Raw genomic sequence first — 11,607 nt, forward strand, 5'->3', positions numbered from 1 at the left:
GTGCACAAGATGAATTGAAATTGTTGTCTTCTTTATATATTTTGGGTTACATTGAGTTTGATGTTCTATGCAATCTGAATTGTTTAGAGAAGAAATTATTTCAGAATTCTAGCTTGCCATGTTTTGATCGCTATTCATTCTATGCAATTGGAAAATATGATATGCATGGAGAATGCATGGTGCATTGGATTTATATTTGCTCAGATCTTTGTAATTCTGTTGTTGTGCATGAACATATTCTAGTAGAGAATTGTGCTAACACTAAACATGTCTTGTCAAGTTCCCCTAGTTTTGTTTACCTGACACAGGATTTGTCACAAGAAAGGGAGCCCTATCAGCAGCAACCAAGCCGTACAATCTTCACTTTACATCGTGTACCAATGATGCAGACTTCTTCTACACACTTGAGCAAACCGAGGAAGGTTTGTAGGTTTGCAGCAAGAAAGGGAGAATGATGGGAACATGATCATAATCGATACAACTACTACGCCCATATAGATGCACGACTACACCGACATATCCAACAATTTCAGGTCCTCCCAAGTACGTGGAGGACGTGGCAGTGATGTTCTGTTCGGACTCAAGTTTATTCAAGATCGGAATTTAAAGATAGAAAGATTTTGATTCGGTTCAGACTCAGTTCGGCCAGCCAGACACATCTGGAATAAAATAGTCATATATCTCACATATGGAATCCAATTTTGGTGTATAAATACTCGTTTGAAAGCTTATTCTGAGCACTTTGCAATGGCACCAGTATCACATCCAAATTCGTTTGGAGTCGACGGGAATCATCAAAACAAGTCGGCCTTCAAAATCTATCATGGTGCTGCGTCACCCTATTTTGGCCCAATGAGCCGTGTATCAAGTTGAGTTCATTACGGTCATCTCCTAGGGTTAAAGTACGATACCAGCACCCCTGTAGCTGTCCTCCCACGTCCTTATACCCCTTAGCAACCGCCAAGAACACTTGGGTCTTGTTTATTCGAAAGTTTAGCCATTGCTACTTGCTTGTAGACGCGTGTGTCGGCTAGACCATCTGTTCTACTCGATTCACAACCCCACCTTTGTGATTTCAGATTAGTTATTATCTCCAAATTTGCAATTGAATTGCTTGTTCTACTTATTCTTGCTTGTTGTTCGATTGCTTGTAGGACAGGTGCCCTAGTGGTCGGGTTGATCTTGCTGTCCAGCGGGTCAATACCATTTGGAGTTGGTTCAGCGATTGCTTAGGCGCACACGACTTGTTCATTTGTAGTCGGATCATGAGGGTTTATTCCGCAAATCGATAGTTATCCATCTCATCGAAAGATCGGGCCCCCAGTTTTCATCACAAGGCGTGTTCTAGGGATCGTTTTCGTTTGCCGTGCATAGACCAGATAGTCGACTCCATGTTAGGATGCGAGATCTTCTCTTTTCTGGATGCCTACTCAGGCTATCACCAAATCGCGATGAAAGAGTCCGACCAGCTCATGACCTCTTTCATCACCCTATTCGGCACGTACTGCTATGTCATTATGCTGTTCGTTTTGGAAAACGCTTGTGCCACCTACGTAGCCCGATCAGATTAACCCTCCCTGGCAGCCTGACCAGCTTGAGCCACCAAAACCCACGAACCCCTAGTGGTGAAAGCGCCTCGCACGGGAGACCTGATTTCCACACTAGACGCCACATTTGCTAACCACCGAAGGTTTAGCATCAAATTGAATCCTGAAAAATGCACCTTCGGGGTTACAAAGGCGAAGCTGCTTGGATTCATAGTGTTCGAGCGTGGCATCGAAGCCAACCCTAAGAAAATCATGGCCATCGCTAGGATGGACCCCATACACAATGCAAAAGGCGTGCAACGGCTCACCAGCTATCTGGTCACCCTCAGTCAGTTCATCTCCCGACTAGGTGAGTGGAGAATGCCCGTCTACAAACTCCTCAAGAAGTCAGACACATTCATCTGGACGGAAGAGGCCCAACAAGCCTTGGATAGTCTTAAAGCGTTGTTGACCTCGGCCCCAGTTCTCATTGCGAGCAACGTGAACCGCTCCTACTTTACCTCTCGGCGACCACCCACGTGGTTAGTGCCGCTCTTGTGGTTGAAAGGGAGAAGCTGGGCCGTGCGCTGAAGGTCCAATGACCAGTGTACTTTGTCAATGAGGTACTCACCGAGACCAAGGCTCGCTACCCGCAGGTGCAGAAGCTCTTATACGCCGTGCTTATGGCAACTAAGAAGCTGCAGCTCTATTTCACCGACAACGAGGAACCGTCGTCACCTCATTCCCACTAGGGGAGGTCGTTCACAGCCGCGACACTACAGGACAGATCTCCAAATGGGCACTCGAGCTCATGGGCTATGACATATAGTATGCCCCCCGCACCGCCATCAAGTTGCAGGCCTTGGCCGACTTCGTGGCCGAGTGGACGGAGGTCCAAACCCTGACTACAGACATAACGCACGAATTTTGGACCCTATACTTCGATGGGTCGGTCATGGGACCTGACGCGGGGGCCCGCGTAGTGCTGATCTCACCCGAGAGGAACAGGCTCCGCTACGCGATCCGCCTCCACTTCCTAGCCTCGAACAACATCGCCGGACACGAGGGCCTTGTCAACGGCCTTCGCATCGCCATTGAGCTTGGAGCGACAAGACTCTATGCCTACGGTGACTCTAAGCTGGTGGTGGACCAGGTCATGAAGGAGTCCAACTGCGAAAGCTCCCTCATGGAGGCATACTGCCAGGAGGTGCGTAAGTTGGAGGACAAGTTCCGAGGAATCGAGCTGCATCACGTCCCCTGGAGGGAACAACGACGCCGATGCGCTCACCAAGATGGCGGACCAGCGGGATCCCGCTCCTGATAGGGTCTTCGTCAACGACCTCCACGCACCCTTGATCAGCGTCAAGCCAGATCCGCCTCAGGGACCATCCGACCCGGTACTCGAGGGCCCCACTCTGGTGCCTCCCGACCAAGGGCTCCGGGGCCCAAACTGCCTCACGATAGAGGCCGCAACCTCAGTGACCACTACGCCGACAATCAACTCTAATTGGAGGCACCCCTGCTGGCCTACCTCCTTGATGAGATCCACTCGACCGACCGAACTGAGGCGCGAAGGATCGCCCAACGCGCCAAGACGTACGTCGCCGTCAATGGCGAGCTTTACATGCGCAGCCCATCGGCGGTGGGAATGCTGATGAAATGCATTCCGACCCATCAAGGCAAGGAACTCCTCCTAGAGATCCATTCTAGCATCTATGGAAACCCCGCGGTCGCTAGTCGGCAAGGCCTTTTGCTAAGAATTCTACTGGCCGACAGCACTAAGCGACGTGGAGGAGGTCATCCACACATGCAAGGGGTGTTATTTCTACGCTCTGTAGACCCACTTGCCAGCACTTCAGACCGCCCCCTTAACCTGGCCGTTTGTGGTCTGGGGTCTCGATATGGTTGGGCCTCTTAGGAAGGCCCCTGGTGGTTTCACTCACTTGCTCGTCGCGGTGGACAAGTTCACCAAGTGGATTATGGCAAAACCCATCACCAAAACCAACTCCCAAGAGTCCGTCAAGTTCTTCCTGGACATCGTCTACCGATTTGGTTTGGAAAACACCATCATCACAGACAACAGGACCAACTTCACAGGCAAGAATTTCTTGGAGCTTGCCGACGGATATGGGATCAGGATCGACTGGGCCTCGGTCGGACACCCTCGCACCAATGGGCAGGTGGAGAGGGCAAATGGCATGGTCCTCCAAGGACTAAAGCCTCGTATCTTCGACCAACTCAACAAGTTTGTTGGGCCGTGGGTCCAGGAGCTCCCAACCATCGTCTAGAGCCTAAGGACAACTTCCAATCGGTCCACTAGGTTCACCCCATTCCTGCCGGTGAGCCTTGATCCTCTCTACTCGCTACCAGCAAACTCTTTCCAAGTACAACAAGAGGAAGATCTGGGGAAGAACCCTTGAAGTCGGTGACTTGGTGCTGCGAATGGTGCAGTCGACCAAGGATAAGCACCGGCTCACTCCGCCCTGGGAAGGACCATACACGATCGTGGAGGTGGTCCGGCCAGGAACCTATCGACTAAAGGACAGCAATGGCAACATCCTCACCAACACTTGGAGCATTGAGCAATTATGTCATTTCTTCCCCTAAATTCAGACTTTCACGTGCTCTCCTTTAAACGATGACTCCTACAGTGCCCTGGCCTGAGCATTCTCGGCCCGGGTCGCTCGAGGGCCCCATGGGGGTACACAGCCATGCGCACTACTACCCCCTCTTTCCTTTTGCAAATCACGCACAAAAAGGCAACATTTTTCAACCGAGCAAAAGTGCGACCCGTTCCCCGTGCGCAACCTAAGTGATTTTTGTTGGGCCACTCGACCTACCGAACCCTCATCACAACCTACGTTGAACTAGCAACTGACGCAGCTCGGGCTAGCCCCCAGCTACACGCTGCAGCCTACGGTTAACGAGCAGGTTCGAAAGGAAAAGTGCGAAGGCAAAAATCACCTCAGGAAACAAAGGGATACGGGTGGGACCAACTTCCCAAAAAACATAAAACAAAAATGATTACAAGCACTTGGATCGTTCGCTCGGGTGGCCCTTCAAGACCTCCACACAAACTACTCTAGAAATGAAAGCTAACTACACTACAAATCTTTCTACTGCGACCCCTTGTCCGCGTTGGCCGATGATGTTGATGGACGGAGCCGCATTGCAGGGTTGATCGGAGGATTTCCATGATCGGGAGCCGGCCTGGTTGGGACGGCACTCGACTCAGCTTCTGTAGATTGGATGCTACCTCTAGCCAGAGTTGCTTCCCTCTCTGTGCAACAGGCCTTCTTCACCCATTCGACGGTGGTCGCCTCCTCAATCACCATCGCGACTGGCACTAGGCTCTGACCAAGTTCGCGGAGCTGGTCGGCGGGCCACCCGACGGCGTAACCTCTCCTGACCGCTTCAAAGTTGAGGGTCTGGTGATACGACGCAACTGACATCAACACCCCCGAGGCGCCGTGGAAGACTCCGTCGGTGATGAGCCCCGCCACCTCGCCCGGGATCTCTGAGAGGTCAGTGACGAGCACGCTCGACCCCAGGCGAGGCCTGAGCACCTCGGTGGCCATGGACCGTGCTGCGCCCCGGATCTGGCTGAGCTCCTCTTCAAGGACCCTGCTCCTCTCCAAAGAATTTGCCAACGCCGGCGCGTTCCGTGCCATCAATTCCTTGGTGGTGGCCAGCTCAGTCTCAACGGCACGGCGAGCATCTTCCGACCTCTACTGTTCGGTCTTCAAGAGTCCATTCCTCGTTCCTAGCTCTAAACATGAACAAAGCAAGGGTCAGAGGCCACAAAATGTGAAAATAGGGTCAAAGGGATGCAGAGAAGCAACCATTCACTAGTCGCGGCCACCTTCGTGATCTTGAGCTCCTCTTCCCTCTAGGACTGCATCGCCTCCAACTCAGACACGCTGCTGTTGCTGTTTTACCGCCATGCCCACCGAGGGATACCCCGAGGTGGTGAGTTTGTAGGTAGGGTGTCGCCGAGATCAGGAACTTGAAGGTGCAAGAAACACAAGATTTAGACAGGTTTGGGGCCATCGAGAGCGTAATACCCTATGTCCTGTGTGGTTTGTATTGCCTTTGATGGTGATTGTCCCTTAGGGGGTCCCTGTCTGCCTTTATATAGTCTGGGGTGGACAGGTTTACATGGAAGTCCTAGTCGGGTACAAGCCCAGGAGTCCTACCCGAGTACTTCTCGGGTAGTTTCCTACCGTGTCTGACTAGTTTCACTACTGTAGGAGTAGTCCTACTACACTACGAGTAGTTACAACAGATGTAGGGCGTGGGCCATATCCCATCCCTTATCCTAGGAGAAGTACGCCACGTGCACAGTCCTGTGTGCCCGGGTCTGATAAGCCCCCGAGCTCTTCGTAGTCGAGTACCGTAGACGTCTGAATACTTCTGAAGATGTCTTCGAGTCTTCCCGAACTTGATCCTGAAGGTGTCTTCCAAGTACTTCCTTTGCTGTATCGAGGCTGTGATGTGCTCATGCCCTGAGTAGTTTGTCAAATCTTCTTTTATATGGGGTACGATTGAACTCGCACTCCATATGGAGTAGCCCCCGAGCCATAGGTTGACTAGTAGAATCAGGCTAAGGGTCACTTCAATCTTGAGTCTTCTATTCTTATCTTTCAGGAAATTTGAAAAATAAGTCGCTGATGACACGTGTCCCGTAGCCCCCGAGTCTTGAATCCATATCCCCAAGGTTTAGAATAAAGGATCCAAAGAATCGTGGCATGCAATGTATGACGGTAAAGATTTGATGGTGATGATGGGCAAATTGGTTCATTAAATTTGAAAACCTCTTGTTTCGGGATGATTTTCCTAAAAAATAGTTAAACAAATAACTTGTCCAACAAATGCCTGAAATTACCTCTCAAATCAATCTTTGTTCCCTGAGTCAATGACTGAATAAGACCTCTGGGTAATAATCTGAAAAAACCCCTTATTTCGGAATAAAATCCCAGAAATAATGATTAACAAACATCTGCCCAAGATAAATCTTAAAAAGCCTCTTGGATCAGGTATGGTCGAGCAGTTTTACAACATCCATCGTTTAAACATGAGAGCTGTCCCTTGAAGCACGCTGAGTACCTTGTCCTATCGAGCCCCCGAGCCAGGGAGCTAGATGAGAAGCATAGAGTACACGTAGCAATTTGTGGCGTCAGCCCCCGAGCCTAGGCATCGGGCAAGTAGCCGCTAAATCTTAAATAGTCAATGAAGCCATCTAGTTGGAGTCGATCCTGACTACGGTTGTAGTCAAGACGAGTAGTCGAAGTAGTCAAACGGGTGTAGAACTAGTCGTAAACTAGTAAACCCCTTGCCATGGGAGCGAGACCCCTTCAATAACATAGTTTACAAGTCAAAAACTAGTAATATGTTACTGGAAATAAGGATCGAGGCCCCTTCAACAAACTTGCGCGTAATACCAGTCGTAAACCAGTAAAACTGAGTATTATTGGAAGTTGAGCGCAAGGCCCCTTCAGTAACACAAGATACTAGTCGGAAAATAGTAAGTGATTACTGGAAGTATGGGAGCGAGGCCCCTTCAACAAACATGCACGTAATACCAGTCGTAAACTAGTAAAACAGAGTTGTACTGGAAGTATGAGCGCATGGCCCCTTCAGTAACCCAAGATACTAGTCGGAAACTAGTAATTAGTTACTGGAAGTATGGGAGCGAGCCCCCTTCAGCAAACTTGCGTGTAATATCAGTAGTAAACTGGTAAAATGGAGTTGTACTGGAAGTACTAATCTTCAGTCACCAATAGAAGATGTCCCAGTTGATCAAGGATGAAAATGGCATAGATGCTCGATATTCCAAGAAAGGAACTGTAACATTCCATGTTAGTAATTATAAGGTTTGTTTAACAAAATTGTGGATTTCAAAAAATTTTGTGAATGGTCTTGGTTTGAAGGGTTATTGCATCTTATTTGAATTGGATCCTCGAATTTGTTTGATTCATTTGTGTGAGATTTGAATTTGAAAGGGCCATTCAAATTCAAATCTAAATGCTAATCACTAACACCCCTGGTGGGCCACCAGCCCAGGCCCAGCTGATCCCTTCCTCTCCCTTCTTTCTCTTCTTTCCCCCGCGCGTGAACCGGCCCAACGCCTGGCCCAGCCCACCGTCGCGACCCTTCCCGACGCCACGTTCTCCTTCACCCGGGGCAGCTGACGGGCGGACCCCACCCGTCAGCTTTCCCCTTCCTCCCGACGCCCGCGACCCCGCTCCCTCTCCCGGCTCCCGCTCGCCTCTGCCGCGTCGCCGCTCCGCGACAGAAGTCTTCAACCGCCCGCCTCCTTTTCCCTCGCCGCGGCCCCGCTCCTTGCGTCACCTGCCAACCGCGCGCCCTTGTCCCCGCTCCACGACAGCTCGCCGTAACCGCCCGCGCGCGCTCCTCTTTTCGCCCGCCTCGGCCGCCCGCGCTGTCGAGCCCTAACCCGCGCTACAGCCGCCCGATGCCCGCCGCGTGGCCGTGGCACGGACGCCGGGCATCGCCGCCCTCGGTGTCCGGGCCCGCGCCGCAAACCCTAGAGCCGCCCATAAAACCCCTCGGCCGCCACCCCGAAACCCTAGCCGCCTACGCCATTTCTCCCCGTTCTGCTGTCGCACCCGAGAGAGAAGAGCGAGAGGAGGAGGAGCAGCGCAAGGGGGGAGAGCGCGAGGAGGAGCAGGAGCTGCGCGAGGAGGAGAAAGACAACGCCACCGCCGGAGCTCCACCAGGCCGGCGACCCGTACGACGACATCAACGCCGCGGCTCTTCCTGCACGGCCCCGACCCACCGGCCTCGCCTCACCGCTGCTCCAGCCCCGCTGGTGAGCACTGCTGCCGCCGCCCTTTTCTTTTCCCCTGTTGCCGGCGTGAGCCTTGGGCCGCCGATGAACCCTCGGTAGAAACCCGTAGGACCTCCCTTCCCTCCGGCCGCCGTGCCGTCTGTTCTTGCAGGAGCCCGACGCGCCGCTTTGCACCCCGCAACCGCCGTCGCCCTACCGCCGCCGCGTCGTGCCGCGGGCCCGGGATGCCGGTGCCCCGCGCACGGCACGGCCACGCCGCGGCCCTGGGCAGCCAGGCTCCGCGCGTGTGCGTGCGCACCCACGCCGCAAAACCAAGCCGCATCCACCCTCGCCACGCCTGCGCCACGGCCTCGCCGTGCGCGCCCACCCCCGCGACGCGACCGCGACATCGCGTTCGCGTCGCGGCCATGCCGTTGAGGCATTCTCCCGAGCACCCTTCGGGCGCTCACACCCGCACACGCCCTCGGCGCCACAAGTACACACACACACTCTTTCACCGCACCGGATTCGGACCCGCCACACCGGATCCCGCAGAGGCCGACAAGTGGGGCCACCCTGTCAGCGAAGACGGAGACAGAAGCTGCCGGGCCGCGAGGAGGGGAAGGCGAAGGGGCAGCCCAGCGAGGAGGAGAAGGAAGAAGGTCCAACCCACGGAGGAGGAGAGCCGGCCCGCGTAGGAGCCAAGCCGAGCCAGCCCATGGAGCGCCCAGCCAGCCCCTGCCCGAGCCGGCCTGCTGAGCTGCAGGCCGAGCTGCACCGCGAGCCTAGCCGAGCTTAGCTGGGCCTCGAGCCGGCCCAACCTCCTTTTGAGCCCAATAGAAAAACCGAACCTTTTTCCTTTTTACCTTACCCGGCCTGACCCGTGGGACCCACCTGTCAGCCTCGTGCCGAGGCTGACCAGTGGGGCCCCTTGACCGCTGACCCGCCTTGGCCGTTGACCGTTGACCGGTCAACGTTGACCGGTCAACGCTGACGTCAGCAGGGCCCACTGCTGACGTCATCATCCAGGACCCCCCTCTGATGATGTCATGCTGACGTCAGCATGCCACGTGGCATGCCCTGGTGCTGCCACGTGTCCCTATTTTCAGGCCTTCTTTTCTAAAACTCTTTTATTAATTTCAGAAATAGGTTTTTCCTTAGAAAATTCATAATAAATTATCCGGACCTCCGAAAATTATGAAACCAGTTTCATAATTCTTCTAAAATCATGAACCACCTGTTAGAATAGGTATTGTGGTGATTTGGATCTTATTTGCAACCTTTTGTGCACTTTTGCACTTTGGTCCCTACTCTTACTCGTATTTACGTATAGGACCCGTCCGCGAGGAGCTGACCGACGACCAGGACTACCCGGAGGCTCAGGAGGACTTCGAGGAGACGCCAGGTTCACGCCCATCTACGATTTGAATCCCTATTAGGCATTTGCTTGTAGATATGCTATTGCTGTATGGGTATATATGTATATCGAGATAAACCTGCATGGCCTCTTTACGAACCATACTTCTTGTCAACCTATCTTATTTGTTTATTATATGAAATGCCTTGTAAATCCTTGAATGTGTATGTGTGGGATATGGATGGATAGTCTTGGCGTGTGTGAAGTGGTTCTCTTCAGGAGTTGGTGATTAGGGTTTAGCCGGGAGTGGGCAACCTAACTCGATCGTGGATCGAGGGCTTGGGGTGTGTATCTTGGCACACCCTACGAAGTACCTGTGGCAGGTATAGTTTCGGTTACGCGTTTGAGGTGTTTGGGGCACCCGTTAAGGGTGCAGTTGCGGACCACCGTGGTGGATACGCATTTGACGAAGAGGCCCGCTCCGGCAGATAAGGACCGGGTGAGAGTAACCATGACTTGTGGGAATTTGTTAAGCGTGCACACCACTTACCCATTATGAGGGTGGGCCCGGTCCGGAATTAGCAAGCGCGGTACCAAGCCGGTAGGAGGATCGAGTATCGATGCGGGGGAAGGGGGTGCTGACCTCACGTTCCCCGAGACGCATGGGAGGCTTCACAGTCCCGGGGCGACCTCTCGCGGGAGGATGCGCCCAAGACCCGGGAGAGCCGGATGGTGCCGTGGCTCCTATCTCCGTTTCAGTAGACCGGTGTTTCGTATACTAGTCGGCTGATCTCCGGCTAGTGTCGATTCGAGTGGGTCCAGGTGTACAACCCCTGCAGGGTGAAAACTATACGTATAGCCGCGTCCTCGGTTATGGACATCCCTACTCCTCTGTTGCTCTTATTAGTTAGTGTTACTCATGATTTCTACCTCCCTCTAGAATATTGTCCTGCCAGGGGGCAGTTGAGATGCGAGGAGAGGGAGTCCTCGTATCGAATTGGTGGCTTTGGAAGGTGTGTGTGACCGGGAGTCCGGAGTGCCGGAAGGGCCCGAGTCAAGAATGAAAGGAGATGTGTAATCTTATATATACATATATTGCATGCATAGGAAAACCCCTGCTTTACCGCTTGAACTCTGTTATATCCGTAGTATAGACCACATAAAGCTTGCATACAGATGGTGACGTGAACCTATCCCATTCCCTGGGGATAGCCTGGTACGATGCAGGATCCGATCCGGAATTCGACCCCAACGATGATGGCTGGTACGACTGAGGCCCGAGCTACGCTTAAGTCGCCTGTGGAGGTGGTTCCCGAAGATGGAGGACGGCCGAAGACCTAGCTACCGCTATGCGCCTTCTGCTTGTTCGATTTAGCCGAGAGGCTTGTAATAAATTCCGTACTACAGATCCTCTGGATTTATGTAATAATTAAACCCGTGATTGACCTCTTAATGAGTATGACTGTGATATTATGCCCGAGATGAGTTCTGTATGTGATAGCGCTTGATCCAGGGACTATCACGACGATACTGTAAGCGATAAGATCCAGGGCCTGTAACCTTCTGTACAATGAAAGACCCTTCCCATCGTGAGTTAAGCTTGTGTAGCCCGGTATCATCCTAGATTCGTCGAAGAACCATATCTCCAACATTGCAAGAGCGTCGTTGAACATTCTTGTCATGGTAACTATAAACTCCTTGTAAGTAGCGGGCCGACTAGAATAAGATGTTGCATCTGATTTCCTCAGTTGAGTCAAGCTCGAGATGTCTTGTGGTGTCAGCCTCGCCTTCTTCAAACATCTCTAGTCATGGAAACTTCCACATCACATCAGCTGATAATATAGCTTCAGACCCATATACGAGAAAGAAAGGTGGCTGACCTGTGGCTTTGCTTGGTTGTGTTCCAAGCCCCTAGACTACTGATGAGATCACAT

General features: G+C 52.6%; 1 protein-coding gene across 1 annotated transcript; it reads left to right on the forward strand.

Moving 5' to 3' along the window:
- Nucleotides 1-2,481: 2,481 nt before the first annotated feature.
- On the forward strand, nucleotides 2,482-3,814 carry LOC112885388. Its single transcript, XM_025951019.1, has 2 exons — nucleotides 2,482-2,733; nucleotides 3,365-3,814. Exons 1-2 carry the CDS (start codon nucleotides 2,482-2,484, stop codon nucleotides 3,812-3,814), a joined length of 702 nt encoding a protein of 233 aa, XP_025806804.1.
- Nucleotides 3,815-11,607: the final 7,793 nt, after the last annotated feature.

Source organism: Panicum hallii, chromosome 3 (assembly GCF_002211085.1).
Source record: "Panicum hallii strain FIL2 chromosome 3, PHallii_v3.1, whole genome shotgun sequence".
NCBI lineage: Eukaryota > Viridiplantae > Streptophyta > Magnoliopsida > Poales > Poaceae > Panicum > Panicum hallii.